At 44.8% G+C, this 17567-nt stretch overlaps 1 protein-coding gene across 2 annotated transcripts; it reads left to right on the top strand.

The window, feature by feature from the left end:
• The first annotated feature begins 1167 nt into the window (after positions 1-1167).
• On the top strand, positions 1168-16977 carry nptx2b (neuronal pentraxin IIb). Of its 2 annotated transcripts, none has more exons than XM_038820498.1 (5): positions 1168-1748; positions 6855-7071; positions 8846-9090; positions 13223-13402; positions 16248-16977. In XM_038820498.1, exons 1-5 carry the CDS (start codon positions 1302-1304, stop codon positions 16473-16475), a joined length of 1317 nt encoding a protein of 438 aa, XP_038676426.1. In that variant the 5' UTR covers positions 1168-1301; the 3' UTR covers positions 16476-16977. The 2 variants fall into 2 exon arrangements, with proteins under 2 accessions (XP_038676426.1, XP_038676425.1); XM_038820497.1 differs by having other exon boundaries at positions 1168-1775.
• The last annotated feature ends 590 nt before the right edge of the window (positions 16978-17567 follow it).

Raw genomic sequence — 17567 nt, 5'->3', positions numbered from 1 at the left:
CACTGTCTGCATCAATGATGCTTCATCTTCTGTGGCATTCTCGAACGAGAGGTCATAGTTTTAGGTTAAGGGGTAGCAGATTTAAAACAGACATGAGGAGAAATTACTTCTCTAAAAGGGTCATGAATCTGTGGAATTTACTACCCCAGAGTGTGTAGATGTCAGGACTTTGAGTAAATTTAGCCAGATTTTTAATTAGTAATGGGTTGAAGGGTTATGGAGAACAGGCAGGGAAATGGAGCAGAGGTTAAGAGGAGATCAGCCATGACCATATTGAATGGCGGAGCAGGCTCGAGAGGTTGAATTGCCTGCCCCTGCTCCTCAGTCTTAAGTTCTTAGATCCATTCTCACCGCATTGATATTTGCCCCATCCAATTATTTATTTTTACTCTGGAGTGCTCCTTGCCCTTTTCCATAGTGAATCTAATCCTCATAATATTATGATCATCTCCTGACACTTGATCCACTTCTCCTGCATCATTTTACAGAACCCAATCCAACAATTCCTCCTTCCTTGTTGGACTGGAAACATACTGATATGGAAAATTCTTCTGAATGCGCTTTAGAAACTCTCCCTCCCGCAATGCCATGCATACTATCTGTACCCCCGTTCATACTGGAATCAGTACAATCCCCATCCATTAGAATGATTCTATAATTCTTTCACCTCTCAGGAATTTGCTTGTAAATTCGTCCTTAATGTCTTTCCTACGTAGGTGGTTTATTAAAATTTACCCAGTTGTGTCACGGTACATCCGTCGTTTCTTAGCTCGAACCCAAAATAGATACTAACTCATCGGGTAATGTTAACCTGGGCGAATGGACCAAGTGGGGATTGACTCGTCGGGTGATTGTTCAAAGAGATCGTTAACCTATTTTTCTTGAACTCCCATGAGTAAAATCTTCATCAGCTCCATGTCGTTCAATGATGATTCAAGTGGAGATGAGTGTTGAATGGAGGTGAAGCAATAAGTGAATGGTGGTGTGGGTTCGGCTGGGGGGTGAGGGGCATTCGCGTGTTTCCTGCCTTGGCTGCTCGGATATTGCAACATGACTGATGTGGAAACCGACACAGGGGCGGAGCTGCAACTGTCCGGATCTCGTTCATTCCTTGGAGGCTAGCTGACGCAAAATCTTTTCCCACCAATAAATAGGCGCGGATGAAGGCGGCAAGAGCATTAATCGGCTTCGGGGTGTGATCGCACCGCCAGTTGCAACCCTCTCCCACCGCGGCTCCCTCATTCCCACAGCCGGCTGGAGTTGCTGCCTCACTCGGAACTAACTATCTGGTCGCCACCAGCATGTTGCTTCTGCTGGCTGCCGCCGCTCTTCTCGTTACCGGCATCAGCTCCACGGCACCGGCCCACGACTCGAAGGCCACCCGGTTCGTCTGCACCTCCATACCGTTAGATGCAGACCCCACATGCCCGGTGCCCCCTGCGGCAGCTCAGGTTAACACGCCCCAGGAGCAGGACCTCCGGGCCACGGTGATGCACCTAAGGGAGACCATCCTGCAGCAGAAGGAGACCATGGGCAACCAAAAGGAGACCATCAAGGAGCTGACCAGCAAACTGACCAGGTGCGAGGGCGCCCAGCTGGAAACCAAGTACAAGGGGAACCGGAGGAAACCGAGCGATAAACCGAATGGCAAAGACACCATGGGCGACCTCCCCCGGGACCACAGCGAAGTGGTCGACCATCTGGGTCGAGCAATACAGGCACTGAAGGATAGACTGGGGAGCCTGGAGGTAAGACCAACAACTTCAAGCCCACAGGTAAAGACATGTAAGAGTTGTCAGCCCGCACTTCTCACCGTGTTATTCTCCTCTTTTCCCTCTGCCGAGCTCTCTGGAAGTGCCCTGATGTGCTCCAGTTTCTGTAGGGTCGCGATAGGCTCTTTGAGCCAGCTGAGGCTCGGAGTGTGTGTCACAGATTTGGAGTCAGGCTGGGCGAGGTTCAGCAATCGGGGCAGGAATGATCATCACGGCTCATTTGGACCGTTTTCCCTCCAGGCGTTCACATTTGCTCCTTCTGGCATCGTTGCGCCCACAGCGGTCCCGGGGAGTGGAGCTGTCCGCGGTGCTGAACTGACCAACGCCGCAGAGAGGCAATAGCCGGAGCTGTCCTTGGAGCCGAACCGAGAGTCTGTAGCCGGAGCTGTCCTTGGTGTCAATGACTGGTGCTGTCCTTGGTGCTGAACCGAGTCAATAGCTGGAGCTGTCCTTGGTTCTGAACCTCCAGATCTGTGAACTAAACTCCCGGCCACTCTTTAGGATGGAATGCACAGCGCACTGTGTGTGTGTGAGTGGTGTGTGTGTGGGTGGGTGTGCTTTTAATGAAAGTAATTTGAGAATAGGGCGAAACAAGAAGGGGAAATGTAGATGAATGTTCCTCTTTAAGTGAGAGGAAATTTTTAAGCCGCTCTTAGACTTCAAGACCGATAACATATGTCTGTCTGATGCACTTTCAGAGGCACAGGCCATGTTTGCCAGTGACATACTCTGACCCAACAAGTGCTATCAGCTAACGAGTCTCTTTAAAGATGAGCAGAAACTCACTCTTTGCTTCCCATTGAAAATTAATCACTGAGAACAATATCATCTCAAAACGACTTGCTCTGGCTTTGTAATCATAGAACCTTCCGGCACAGAAGGAAGCCATTCGGCCCAAGGTGCTTAGTCTTTGAATTAACTATTCAATTAATCACATTTTTCAGTCTTTGCTCCGTGGTCCTGAAATTTTTCTCCCCTTCAAGTATTTATCTGATTCCTTTTTGCAAGTTACTATTGAATTTGTTTCATCATCTTTTCGGGTAGTGCACTCCTAACGTCAAGTAAGGCATATTGTTCTGACTCTTGTGCCAAACAATAAAACAGGACTTATTTGAAACACCATGAGCAGTCCTTCCAGCACACCATGAAGCAAAGACAGCACCAGACAAGTAGTTTGAGATTAAGTCATTATCAATGGTGGATCTGCTCGCGTATGGCATTAGTTTCACTGCAATAATTGCCATATTAACCAAATGAACAATATTGATTTGAAGAGGAAGGCTGAGTTAAAGACACCTGTATTAATAATTTACTAGGAATCAGTTGTGTGTGCCCATCAATTGAAGAGAACTCTGGGGTGGTGCTACTAGAATGGGGGAGGTGTTGGTGAAATAGTTCAGTTGTTTTCCACTAGGGTGCTAAAAGGAGGAGTAGGGTCGATTAGTAATCAAAGAAGAGATATAAACATGGAGGCATGGCCGAGGTATTAATTTTAATTAAGGCCCACGTCCTTTGCATTTGTCTTTACCCAGGCAGCAGGTGTTGTGCAGGCCATAATGAAAGAGGAGGTCATTCAGACTCCTGCAGGTTTTAAAATTGATAAGAAGAAGGTATTAGATAGACTGCCTACACTTAAAATTCATAAGGCACTTGGACCAAATGAGATACATGCAAGGATAATATGGGAAGTGAGAGTGGAAATTAGGAAGGCACTAGTCATATTTATTTCAAATCTTCTTTAGTCTCATGGGTGGTGCCAGAGGCTGGAGAGTTGCAAATGTAATAGCCATTTTCAAAAATGATAAGCCCAGCAACCACATCCAGTCAATGTAACCTTTACTGCAGAGAAGTTTCTCTAAATGATACCTTGGGACAAAATTAATAGTCACTTGAGCAAATGCAGATTAATTAAGGAAAGACGGCATAGATTTGTTAAGGATACATTGCAGATAACTAACTTGTTTCAATTGTCTGATGAGGTCAATGAGAGCTCGAGGAGGGTAATGCTGCTAATGTGGTGTGCGTGGACTTCCAAGATATATTTGACAACGTATCACACAGCAGACTCCTGAGCAAAGTTAGAGCTCATGGAATAAATGGGATAGCAACAACATGGATACAAAGTTGGCTGAATAGCAAGAAACAATGGTTGCCAGTTATTTTTCAGATTGCAGAAAGATTTATAGTGATGTTTCCCACTGGTCACTGTTAGAGTAACTACTCTTCCTGATACATATAAATAACCTAGACCTTGGTGTACAAATTCACCTTTTTTGGATACAAAACTTTTGGAAGTATTATGAGCTGTGAGGAGGATAGTATAAAACTTCAAACGGTTATAGGCAGTTTGGTGGAATAGACGGACAGGTTTGAAATTTTAATGCAGAGAAATGTGAACTAATTTATTTTGGTATAAAAAATGAGGAGCGACAATGGTCGTGATCTACCTGAATGGAAACAGTCCCACAGCTCGCGCACGATTAGCTGGATGTTTCCTAGTGCTCAGAGTGCTGAGAAACACCATGCTATCGAATGGCCATTTGGGTAGATTGAGGGCTTCAGCGGGGAACTCCCCAATGAAACCACACTAAGTTTTGCCATTTTTAAATGGCATCCCAATCTCTTGACCTCCAGGCCCAACCCCCAAACATCAGCTCACCTATAGGGGATCCTTGGGGGCGGGTGGGGTAGGGCAGCACAGGGCACTCCCGGCCCAATCCCATTGTGGGAACTATGCCAGCATGGGACTGCCAGCTGGCAGTGCCCCAGCCACCTCAGCAGTGCTAGGGTGTCACCCTGCCCATTTGCCTGGGGGCTTCCAAACCCCTGGGAGACCCCCATGAGTGCTGCTCCATCTGGTCTCCATTTGTAGAGACCAGCACTGATCAGCACTTGCCCGAGGTCTCCAACGTGAAGGGATTAGATCCTGATGCCTGTGTAGATAGTGGGAGTGCATATTAGAGTGAGTCTCGCTGTCTCGCTCTAATATGCAAATTTGTTAAAAAGCGATCCCGCCCACAATGATTGGATTTAGAAGACAATTTTGGAAGAATGCAGTACAGTCTTCATCTTTTATACATTTATTCATTTTAATCTACATTGATTTTTTATCAGAGAATGACAATTCTGACAATTATTTTATTCTGTATAAACATTAAACATGGCATTCTCAAGAAAATTGGACATTTTAGCAAAATGTTCTGATTAAAATGTTTACATAGGCGCCTTTCTGACATGAGTCTCATGTTTATTAATAATTTCTTGAACAGATGTGGCGATATTCTCTTGATTTAACTGAATTTAAATGACTTCTCCAACTTTAATTTCATACCAGCTATTTTACATAAAATACAAATCACTGTCTTTCCTTTTTATCCTTATGGTTTTTATATAATGTTACCTGCGATATTTATAATGTGCTTTGTTTATTACATAGTGTATGTAGTTCATTCAATATTAATGTAGTCTGTTCAATATTATTGTAGTTTACTAAGTAATGCTACGTATTAGTCCATTTAACATAATTTCTGAACAATTACACGTGAAATTTGAGGAAATGTGCTGAAAAGATTACCTTTTCACAAAAACCTAAACACAATCAAGTGATGAATTATTTTCAAGCAAGGTGTAAATCCAAAGATGTGCATGTTAGGTGGATTGGCCATACTAAATTGACCCTTACTGTCCAAAGATGTGCAGGTTTTGTGGGGTTATAGAGTTACTGAGATAGGGTGGGGGAGTGAGCCTAGATAGAGTGCTCTTTCAAAGGGTCGGTGCAGACTTGATAGGCTGAATAGCCTCCTTCTGCACTGTAGGAATTCTGTGGCTCTATGGTGTACACTTACAGCATTGAACAAAATTATAGACATTAATTTGCAATGCGCATGTAACCTAAGCACCCAGTTCTCCCAAACCTAATCTGGAATAGATTAATTTACTCTGATTTAAACTGTACTTGGCCCACATAATTACCTCTCCAACCTCTCTACTGCATAAAATTCACTACATTAAGGGCAGCCTTGTATATTGGGCAGTTTTGTGATCAACCAAACATGTTATGTAGAGAAACCTGAAAGCTAAATGATAGATAATAATTTCACTTCGACAGGCTAAGCATTCTATTAATGCTTTAATCCAATAAAGGAGAGTATGGCTTAACCATTCACATGCTTTCAACTAATGATATAGGTCTGACTTATTTAATATTAGCAAACCAGAGCTTAGCTTGTCTGTATCAAAATGTCTTTGCCCACTGATTCACTTAATTTTAAACTGATGAATGGCTCCATGAAGATATCAGGCAATCTAGGTTTGTTAAGTACTTGTGTTGGAAAATTAGACTATGTGATTTAAAATGCTTTAGCAATTAGAGAACTGTCACAAAAGTCATATTTAATGGAATAAAAACGTTCAACCGGTCCTTGTTGCTCGATGTGAAAATGTGTTACAAATGTCGGTGCCTGTCAATTAGCACCAGCAGGGGTGGGGGAGTAACTGGAGTCAGTAATGGAACATGTGCACTCTAAATAACAACATTCCAAGGGGACAGATCACTAAGGTGAAAAATAGAATATCATGTGTTATTACAGTGGCAGTCTGTTCAGTGGTACAGCACACTCCCAGCCTGCTGTTATTCTCTGTGCAATACATTTCCCAACCCCTGCACTGTCAACAAGACCAATGATTTTCAAGGAATTATATATGGAGGATCCCATTTGCAAAATATTGATGGCCTTCCAGGAATCTTCTGCAAATATTGATATATTCTGGGTATCCTAAATTCCAAAAGTGGTAACTACCTAGAAGGGAACACTGCTGACGTAGTAAATGATTTTTTAACATTATTATGTTGCAGCAGTGGAAATAATCCATTACTAAGTCAGTCAGTAAATAGATAAATATGATGATTTCACAGACCTCTCTCCAGATGATGACTTTGGTTTGAAAATTTGTAAGCTAGAGGATAGTGAAAGAACAGAATATATCAATGTATATTAAGTTAGTAAGTAAGCCCATGCTTTGAAGCTTATTGATCATGGTTCAGTTCTCAGTGCTTATGGTCTGTGTTTTATTTTGCAACAGCAACAGACACGTCCTGATCTTTCCAACCATGCTTTCCCCAGTGACCTCCGTGAACAGCTTCAGAGAAAGCTCGGGGATTTGGAAAGTCAACTGTTGAACAAAGTCTCTGAGCTCGAGGATGACAAATACATTCTTCTGAATGAGACTGCAGCCCACCGTTACAAGACAGAGTCTGCTCTCAATGCATTGCATGAAAGGGTTACTGAATTAGAGAAAGGTATTGACTGAACAAAGTTATTGGAATATTCGTCTTGAATCAATAACTTCTGGTTATTTTAAAATAATGCTTATTTAGATTATTTAAAGTGAAAACACATTTGACCTGATAAGATAAACAGGAGAATTGCCCTTCAAGGTCTTATTTTCAGCCAGTTATTGATTTACACTAAAACTAGAAATCCCAATCTACAAATTGTGCCAATGCACAGACCTGCAGGACCAAACATTAGAAATTGTTGGTTCGTTCCAAGTCTTAATTGTCAACTATCATATTCGTATTAATTATGAATATTAACATAACCTTGGTTAAAAGCTTGAATGGAATGTTGTCTGTCACGATTTACTTACAGTTTTAGCTCAGTGCCTAGTACTCTTGAAGTTTGTGGGTCCAAGTTCCACTTCAGGGTCTTGAGTACAGAATCAAGGGTCACACTCCAGTGCAATATTGAGGGAGTGCTTCATTGTTGGAGGTACTGGGCGGAATTCTCTGATCCTGAGGCTAAGTGTTGACGCCATCGGAAATGCCGTCGCGTTTTACGATGGTGTCAACAGGCCCCCAGATTCCTGCACCCTACAGGGGGCCAACACGGCACTGGAACGACTCACGCAGCTCCAGCTGCTGATACTGGTGTCAAACAGGCACCACAGGTCTGCGCACGCACGCTACAGCTGGCGCGAACTCGCGCATGCACGTTACGACCGGCGCAAACGCAACATGATGGACAGCTACAGGGGTCCGGCACAAGAGTGAAATAGGCCCCGACCAGGAGAAGCTGGCTTGCCGATCGGTAGGCCCTGATTGCGGGCCACAGTGGAGCCCCCCCCCGGGGTCGGATCCCTCCTCCCCCCCACCAGACCGTACCCCCCGCGGGATGGACGGCGAGGTCCCACCGGGTAGGACCGGGTGAACGCGCCGGCGGGACTCAGCGGCCACGTGGCCCAATGCGCATGGAGAATCGCTGGGGGGGGGGGGGCTGCGTAGAGCGGCCCCCATCGGCGCCGCACCAACCGCGCCAGTGCCAATGGCAGCAATTCTCCGGTGACCCCCCCCCCCCGGCAATTCTCCAACCCGGCCCGGGGTCAGAGAGTCCCGCCCGGTTTCACTTGAAACATTAAACTGGTGCCCAGTCTGCCCTCTCAGGTGGACATAAAAACCCTTTGAGACTATTTCAAAGAATAGATGCGTTATCCCTGGTTGCCTGATCAATATTTGTTCCTCAATCAATATGACAAAAGTGGATCAGCTGGTCCTTATCAGATTGTTGTTTGATGGAACTTGCTGTTCACAAATTGGCTGCTGTCTTTCCTATGTTGCAACCGTAACAACACATCAAAAGTAGTTTGTTAACAGCAAAGTGCTTTGGGTTGTCCTGAGGTTCTGAAAGGGGTTGCATAAATATAGGTTTGTTTTTTAACAAGGTGACAATATAACCACCGCAAGTACATCTCAAATCACCGAGCCTTAGATGGCAGAGTACTTTCAATGGCTTATACGCAATGAATTAATGCCCCTCTGTTCTCTGTAGCATTATGCAGTCCTGACCTTGAAGTATATAAAGCAGCAAGTAGAATGACTGGATACAGAAAAAGACAATCCTTTGTACAATGGCATCCAGTTGTTCAGGATCTATTATTTTTTGAAATTACAAATATTTTGTAAACAATTGTTCATAAATGTTGCTTTGAGATTCCCGGATCTTCTCAAAATATAATCTGTATCTGACAAATAAAAAAAATATATTTTTTAATCATTAATTATTTGCCCCCACTAGAGAGCAGTGGCTTTAAGTCACCCGATGATTTCAAGGTGGCACTGCCTTTGCGAACAAATTATCTGTTTGCCAGGATAAAGAAGAGTCTCCCTGAGATGTATGCCTTCACTGTGTGCATGTGGATCCGGTCCAGGGCATCGTCTGGTATTGGAACACCGTTCTCGTATGCTGTGTCCGGACAAACTAATGAAATTGTGCTCATTGAATGGGGAAAAAATCCAATTGAACTTCTTATCAATGACAAGGTATATATCATGTCTTCCATATGGCACACAGAGATAATTGATAATATTAATGATTGAACATTTACATGTGTCAAAATATATTTAAGTGATATATTGACTTTTTTCGTCAAACAATTCATTGCCATTTTGAAACGTGGGCCACTTTAAGAATGAAGGTTTTCATCTTTGTCAACTTACGGAATAGATAATTCTGACTCCAGGTATTGATCCTAAACTCCTCTGCTTTGCTAGTTCTCCCCCCACCTTCAAAGCTTCCTTATAGTCTTTACATGACTATACATCCACCGTCTTCTCCCCTAACTCTGAACCTTTCTTTTGTAAAGCACATTGAGAATGCCACAAATTTATGAAAACCATCTAAGCTATTAAATGATGACTGTATGTTGTAAACGGTGGCTCCATATTATGGTCGAGGAGGGCAGCATGGTGGCACAGTGAATAACACTGCTGCCTCACAGTGCCAGGGACCCGGGTTCGATTCCGACCTCCGGTGACTGTCTATGTGGAGTTTGCACATTTTCCTCATGTCTGTGTGGGTTTCCTCCCACACTCCAAAATGTGCAGTTTCATAGAATCATAGAATTTTCAGGGTGGAAGGAGGCCATTCAGCCCTTCGGGTCTGCACTGGACCCTGGAAAGTACACACCCACCCTATCCCCTTAATCCAGTTACCCCATCCAACATATTTTGGAAACTAAGGGGCAATTTAGCATGGCCAATACACCAAACCTGCACATCTTTGGACTGTGGGAGGAAACCGGAGCACCCGGAGGAAACCCACACAGACACAGGGAGAACGTGCAGACTCCGCACAGACAGTGACCCAAGCCGGGAATCGAACCTGGGACCCTGAAGCTGTGAAGCAACAGTGCTAACCACTGTGCTACCATGGTGCTACCATAGGTGGATTGGCCATGCTAAATTGCCTCTTAGTGTCCAAAGGTTGGGTGGGCTTCCGGGATTGGGGCAAGGGAGTGGACCTGGGTGGGGTGTTCATTTGGCGGATCAGTACAGATTCGATGGGCCAAACAGCTTCCCTTAGCACTGTGAGGATTCTATAATTCTATGGTACAGGGGGAGTCCAACTCCCAGTGTGTTGTGGGTTCTGAGAATGTGCGGGCTTTTTCGTCTGCAAGACGTGGGGAGCACGGTAGCATGGTGGTTAGCATAAATGCTTCACAGCTCCAGGGTCCCAGGTTCGATTCCCAGCTGGGTCACTGTCTGTGTGGAGTCTGCACGTCCTCCCCGTGTGTGCGTGGGTTTCCTCCGGGTGCTCTGGTTTCCTCCCACAGTCCAAAGATGTGCGGGTTAGGTGGATTGGCCATGCTAAATTGCCCGTAGTGTCCTAAAAGTAAGGTTAAGGGTTACGGGTATAGGGTGGATAGGGTATAGGGTTTGAGTAGGGAGGTCATTGCTCGGCACAACATCGAGGGCCGAAGGGCCTGTTCTGTGCTGTACTGTTCTATGTTCTATGTTCTACAGTGACCTGTAAGCACAACTCGTGCTCGTGTTTTCATAGTTAGAATTCTAGTTAGAACTCACTGTTCTACTGAGTTACTGTGATTGTCAAACTTTGATATTTATTTATATAAAGAAGTTCATTCTTTTAAACAACGCATTTGATTACCTGCTTTGTGGTCTCAAGTTACCACAAACAGTACATTATTTGGACCAATTTTTACCCTTTGTCCTCTGTATGTCGTAACTGTTAGTGAGTTGCCAACTTCAGCTGCCTTGCCAAAGTGATCATACTTTAGGCTCGGGAAAATCAAAGTCCTTGATTTCAGTCCTTGCCACAAACTCTGTGCCTTAGCTACCATTCCAGCCCACACCCTGGCCATTATATCAGGCTCAGCAAGACCATTCACAACCGTAGCAACCTATCGGATCCTCAGGCGAGCTGCTGCCCCCATAACCACTGAAGAAATCTCAGCTCAGCTGTTATTGAAACCCCCAATCCTACTTTTGTAACTGGCCTGGTTGATTCGAACACTCTCCTGGCCAGCCTTCCACCTTATATTTTCTGTAACCTTGCCGTTCCAATCGCCCAGCATCCTGTGCTTGGATCCCAGTTTGGCAACACCTTGAATTTCAAGCTCCAAATCGTTGCACCTTCCTATCTCTGTCGCATCCTCCAACCCCACAAACCTCTGAGGTCTCTCGTTCCTCCAATTCTGGCCTCTTAAATATCGCCTATTTTCTCTCCCTGAAGCGGTCTGCGTCTCTAGCTCTCTCTTCTCCCCCTTTTCAGGATGCTCCTTTAACCCTGATATCTTTCACCAAGCTTAGGGTCAGCTGTCCTAATATCTTCTTAGGTGACTTGGTGTCAAATTCGGTTTGATAAAGCCTCTATGAAATGTTTGGGCCTTTTACTATGTTAATGGCACTACATAAATGTAAATTGTTTTTTGGTTGAAGGTTTTAATGTCTGAAACAGACCATGAGTGCCAATAGGTACTTGATAATGGGAGGGGAGGTGATCGTAATCAGGAAATTAACTTGTTGAAATTAACAGCCTTTCACCACCATCCAAAATTTCTGCCATGTCGGACTATTTACAATTCCCCACATAATGGACCAACTAACCCCTGTCATGATTTACCATATTCCCCAAACCCCTAAGTGAGTGACTGCTGCCTGGTAACCACTTCCAGGTGTTCAATATTCTGGGTTTCCAATTAGAAAATGCAGAAATCTGCTAATTTTATTTGGAGCCATTTAAGCAAAACAACACTAAAGGGATGATCCACCGGCTATGTTATAAGACCATAAGACAAAGAAGCAGGAATAGGCCACTCGGCCCATCGAGTTTGCTCCGCCATTCAATCATGGCTGATATTTTTCTCATCCCCATTCTCCTGCCTTCTCACCATAACCCCTGATCCTCTTATTAATCAAGAACCTATCTGTCACTGTCTTAAAGACACTCAGTGATTTGGCCTCCACAGCCTTCTGCGGCAAAGAGTTCCACAGATTCACTACCCTCTGGCTGAAGAAATTCCTCCTCATCTCTGTTTTAAAGGATCATCCCTTTAGTCAGAGATTGTGTCCCCTGCTTCTAGTTTTTCCTACAAGTGGAAACATCCTTTCCACATCCATTTTATCCAGGCCTTTCAGCATCCTGTAAGTTTCAATCAGATCCCCCCTCATCCTTCTAAACTCCAACGAATACAGACAGAGTCCTCAACCGTTCCTCATACGACAAGCTCGTCATTCCAGGGATCATTCTTGTGAACCCTTTCCAAGGCCATGCCCGAAAGGCAGTGCTACGTGGCTGGTAGATGCCTGGAGTCCCTTCTTCCGGGATCAACCCAGCTTGCCATGCCCTGCGAGATCTAATGTGATCATGAGAGACGTCGCAATGTGAATCTCGGCCATTGCGGGCAGATCACTTTTAGGCCAATTTGTATATTAGAGTGAGACACTCAGTCTTATTCTAATTTACATTCCCATGAACGAGTCAAAGTGTAGGGATCTAACTCCATCGCCTTGGAGACCTCAGGCAAGCGCCATTCAGTGCTGGTCACCACATATGGCGACCAGATGGAAGGACACACATGGGGGTCTCCCAGGGTATTGGAGGCTCCAAGGTGCTTGCCCTCTGGGCAGGGTGGCACCCTGGCACTGCTGGTGTCACCCAGGCACCACCAGCCTGGCACCTTGGCAGTGGCACCTTGGCAGTTCCAGGCTGGCAGTGCCAAGCTGGTGGCAGAGGTTAGGCCGGGAGGGGTACCCTATACGGGTGAAGGGGGTGTGGTGGGGGTGCTGAGGACGCTCTTATAGGTGAGCTGGGGCTTTTGGGGGATTCGGGGGTTGCATCAGGGGGTTTGGAGATTGGAACTCCATTTAAAAATGTCTCTGCTCCTCGGAACTCCTCAGTGCCGGAAACAGGATGAAATGCAGCCTTGTCGAGGAGTATCCTGCTGAGCCCCGAATCTACCCAAAGGGAGCAGGGTCCCGTTTGCTAGCATGGGGTTCTTGGCTCTCCGAGCGCTGGGAAACATCCGGCTAAACATGTTCGTTATGGGACTCTGTTCCCATTCGAGTACATCGTGCCCTAAATGTTTAAACTACGCATGAAAATAAACCCTTGTGTGAATCAGTGACCTTATCCTCTGTATCTTGTTCACAGGTAGCCCAACTGCCCATGAATATTAATGATGGAAAGTGGCATCACATTTGCATAACATGGACCACCAGGGATGGCATGTGGGAGGCTTATCAAGATGGCCAATTGCTTGGCAGGGGGGAGAATCTGGCACCTTGGCATCCCATCAAAGCAGGTGGTGACCTTATATTGGGACAGGAGCAGGTGAGTGTCACTGTATATATATAACAGTAGCCTTTGATGGCGGCAATGTGGCGCAGTGGTTAGCACTGCTGCTTCACGGTGCTGAGGACCTGGGTTCAATCTCGGCCCCGGGTCACTGTCTGTATGTAGTTTGCACATTCCCCCCGTGTCTTCGTAGGTCTCACCCCACAACCCAAAAAGATGTGCAGGGTAGGTGAATTGGCCATGCTAAATTGTCCCTTAATTGAAAAAAAAAAGAACTGGATACTCTAAATTTATAAAAGCAAAGCATGGCCTCCGCATCTAACATCCGCTGAGATAGTGATGTAAGGATCAGCTGAAATACGTAAGAGTTATACATCATTCTTGAAAAAAAGTTTTTTAACACAGGATTTCTTTTTGATAGTAACATTTATATTCAGGAGATCAACAATTTGAGACATGACAGGTAGTAAGTGCAGTATTCCCGGACGAAACAGGTAACAATGGCACCCAGAGCACTTCACTACCATGGCTTTCTTCACCTCATGTCCAGCAAGTGTGGAATTAAGAGGCAGACCTTAACCTGAGAAGCCCAATTGACATAATTGAGGATGTAACATATAAAGCTGATATCATAACTCTCTGGGACATAGTTTATTTGGGCTTTCAGAAAGCTTTTGCAAAGGTTCCACATGAAAGACATCTAATAACTCCAGGACAAAATATGGGACTGGATGCAAAGTGAGTTACAATATGAAACAGGGTATGGAAGAGAGTTGAAATGGAATGAGTATTGAATGGATCCCTATGGGAGATCAGTGCTTGAATTCCAGTTGTATTTTGTTTATTCATTCATGGGATATGGACAATATTGGCAAAGTTTCACCGTCCCAGCATGCCGTCGGGATTCTCCATTTCTCTGGTTGGCCAATGGGGTTTCCCATTGTGGGGCAGCCCCACGTCGCCGGGAAACCCCCGGGCTGCCGGCAAAATGGAGAACCAGGCTGATTATTGAAAACAAATAGAAACCAATTTATTGCCTAAGAAAGAAATTAATAGGAGCAGAGTTTACAGCAAATAAAATGACATTGGCTACGTAGCTGATCAAACAATTGGTAACTGCAACTTAACATTGTTGCATAGAAAACATTGCTCATTGACCAAAACGTTTGCATGATCTATTCACATGTAACACTGAAGAGAGTTTGGAAGGAAGATGGTTATTGGTGGATTATCAACCTACATAAATATTAAATGGATGCAAATATACATCCATAATATTGTTTCAGATTAGGGGCAGCACGGTGGCACAGTGGTTAGCACTGCTTTCTCACAGTGCTAGGGACCCGGTTCAATTCTGACCTTGGTTGACTGTCTGTGCGGAGTCTGCACGTTCCCCCCGTGTCTGCGTGGGTTTCCTCCGGGTGCTCCAGTTTCCTCCCACAGTCCAAAGATGTTCAAGTTAGGTGGATTGGCCATGATAAATGACCCCTTTAGTGTCCAAAAGGTTAGATGGGGTTACGAGGTTTGGGCGGGGAATTGGGCTGAGGTACGGGGCTCTTTCAGAGGGTCAGTGCAGACTCGATGGGCCAAATGGCCTCTTTCTGTCCTGTAGGGATTCTATGATTCTATGATAGGATCATGAGGAAAAAATGTAAACATGTGACAGAGAAGTTATATGGTGTACATTAGGAAGAATGCTTTCACTCAGTGATGCTTGTTTTGAATAGTCTCGCAGGCAGAATATAAGAGAAAAGAAAATGTGAGCAACAATCAAACATTGCTGTAAATCACTAGAGGCATGAGCTTTGACAGGACATAGGATCAAGAATAACAAGGAAAGGCAGGTGAATGGAGTTGAAGTGCACATTAGCCATAACCTCATTGAATGGTGGAACAGACTAAAAGGGCTGAATGGCCTGCTCCTGTTCCTATGAACTATTAAATTAATTCACACAGCTGAGAAATCCAAGGCAAAAGTCTGCCAATTTGGAACCCGTAAACTGCAACACTAAACCAAACACTAACGTCATAGCAATCGAGAATAAGTTGAGAATTGTATTGAATTCATTGCAGCAACGATTTAGAACTATTGAAAAGTTATGGTGCGGAAAGAGGCCATTCAGCCCATCATGTCCGCACTGGCCAAAAAAGAGAAAATATAAACTAGCCGCTCATTTTAACCCCTCTTTCGTGCACCTGGTCTGTATCCTTGCAGGTTCCAGCACTTCAGATGTAGATCCAGGTACCTTTTTCTTAAATGGGTTGAGGTTTTCAGCCTTAACCACCAACTTTGGTAGTGAATTCCAGACAACCACCACCCTCTGGGTGAAGGCTTTTCCTCCCTTACCCCCTAATCCTTCTGCCAATCACTTTAAATCTATGCCCCCGGTAATTGACCCCTCAGTTTGAGGAAACAAGTCTTTCCTGTCTCCCTGTCTCGACCCTTCATAATTTTGTACACCTCAATTAGGTCACCCCTTAGCCTCCTCTGTCTAAAGGAAAACACCCCGAGCCTATTCCAATCTCCTCATAGCTGCAATTTTCAAGCCCTGACAATATTCTTGTAAATCTCCTCTGCACTCTCTCCAGAGCAATTATGCCCTTCCTGTAATGTGGTGCCTAGAGCTGTACACAAACCTCCAGCTGAGTTCTAACCAGTGTTTTATACAGCTCCATCACTACGTCCTTGCTTTTGTAGTCAATACCTCACCCAATAAAGGAAAGCATTCCATAGGCTTTCTTGACCACCTTGCCCATCTGTCCCGCCACCTTCATGATGGAGATGCATTCCCAGGGTTTCTCGCTTCCTCTCAGTATCTTCCTGTTTATTGAATATTCCCTTTCTTTGTTTACATTTGTATGTAAATTTGCTCCAATTTAGGACACAGTCGGAGGGAGGTTCGATGCAACACAGGCATTTGTTGGAGAACTCAGCCACTTCAATATCTGGGACCGCATTCTCACTTCGGATGTTATCAGAAGCATAGCCAACTGTTCTGCCAACCTGGCCGGCAATGTCATTCCCTGGATTGAAAATAATGTCATTGTGAATGGTGGAGCAACAAAATTGCCACTGGAGACTTGCCAGGAGCGCCTGGTTAGTTCCTGATCACTGGTCAGGATTCACATAAGTGCCGCTTTCTTTTCGTACAGACAACTTTCTGTGATATGATTAAAACATATATTATTTTTTCCCCCATCTGAGTTTGCACTTCCTGGGAGGGAGCACTGACTGTGGGATTTTATTTTGTGTCTTTAAAACTTCACAATGCTGTCAGCCATATATCATTATGTAGCACACTCGCCTATTGGGCAGAAGGTCATGGGTTCAAGCTCCACACCAGACACAAAAAACCCCAAGCTGACATTCTCCGTGCAGCATTGAAGAAATGCTGCACATTTGGAGGTACCATTTTTCAGGAGAGAGATTAAGTTGAGGTCCAGTCTGCATTATTTAGTGGATATAAAAGACCATGTGGCGGTATTGGTCCCAGGTTCGATTCCTGACTTGGGTCACTGCCTGTGCAGACTCTGCACGTTCTCCCTGTGTCTGTGTGGGTTTCCTCCGGGTGTTCCGGTTTCCTCCCACAAGTCCAGAAAGACGTGCTTGTTAGATCAATTCTCCCTCAGTGTACCTGAACAGGCGCTGGAATGCGGCAACTAGCGGATTTTCACAATGACTTCATTGCAGCGCTAATGTAAGCCGACTTGTGATACTAATAAAGATTATTCAAAGATGAACAGGGGTGAAATCCCCTGTATCCTGGCGAATAGTTATCTCTCATCAAACTTCACTAAAATGGTTATTATCACATTGTTGTTTGTGGGAACTTGCTGTGGTCAAATTGGCTGATGTGTTTCCTACATTATAACAGTAACCACTCTTCAAAAAATACTTCATTGGCTGCAAAGCACAACGGGGCATCGTGAAGTCACTAAAGGTGCTGTTCAGATGTGAGTCCCTTTCCTTATGACATGCAGAAGTATCTGTGAAGATATTACTGCCTGGAATGTTAACTTCTCAAATGCTGATTGCCATGTGTTCTGATGCACTCTTGTCACCACGGCCCACATTTTGCAGTCAATGGCAAAGCGATGACGATTGCCAGTGACCTTGAAGAACGTTGCCCACAAAGATCCAAATCAGGCCTGGGTTAATCCTGTCCCAATTTAATTTTGAACCTGGCACCAAGCAAAGGGG

The sequence above is a fragment of the Scyliorhinus canicula genome, chromosome 15 (genome assembly GCF_902713615.1).
Source record: "Scyliorhinus canicula chromosome 15, sScyCan1.1, whole genome shotgun sequence".
Taxonomy (NCBI): Eukaryota; Metazoa; Chordata; class Chondrichthyes; order Carcharhiniformes; family Scyliorhinidae; genus Scyliorhinus; species Scyliorhinus canicula.
The sequence above is the reverse complement of the archived record's forward strand: the minus strand, read 5'-3'. Positions and strand labels throughout refer to the sequence as shown.

Excerpts from the sequence above, each read along its gene's own strand:
- nptx2b (XM_038820497.1), top strand. The coding sequence starts at position 1,302 with ATGTTGCTTCTGCTGGCTGCCGCCGCTCTTCTCGTTACCGGCATCAGC. Across the intron at positions 1,776-6,854 it reads CAACAACTTCAAGCCCACAG|CAACAGACACGTCCTGATCT; the intron begins GTAAAGACATGT and ends ATTTTGCAACAG. Across the intron at positions 9,091-13,222 it reads AACTTCTTATCAATGACAAG|GTAGCCCAACTGCCCATGAA; the intron begins GTATATATCATG and ends TCTTGTTCACAG.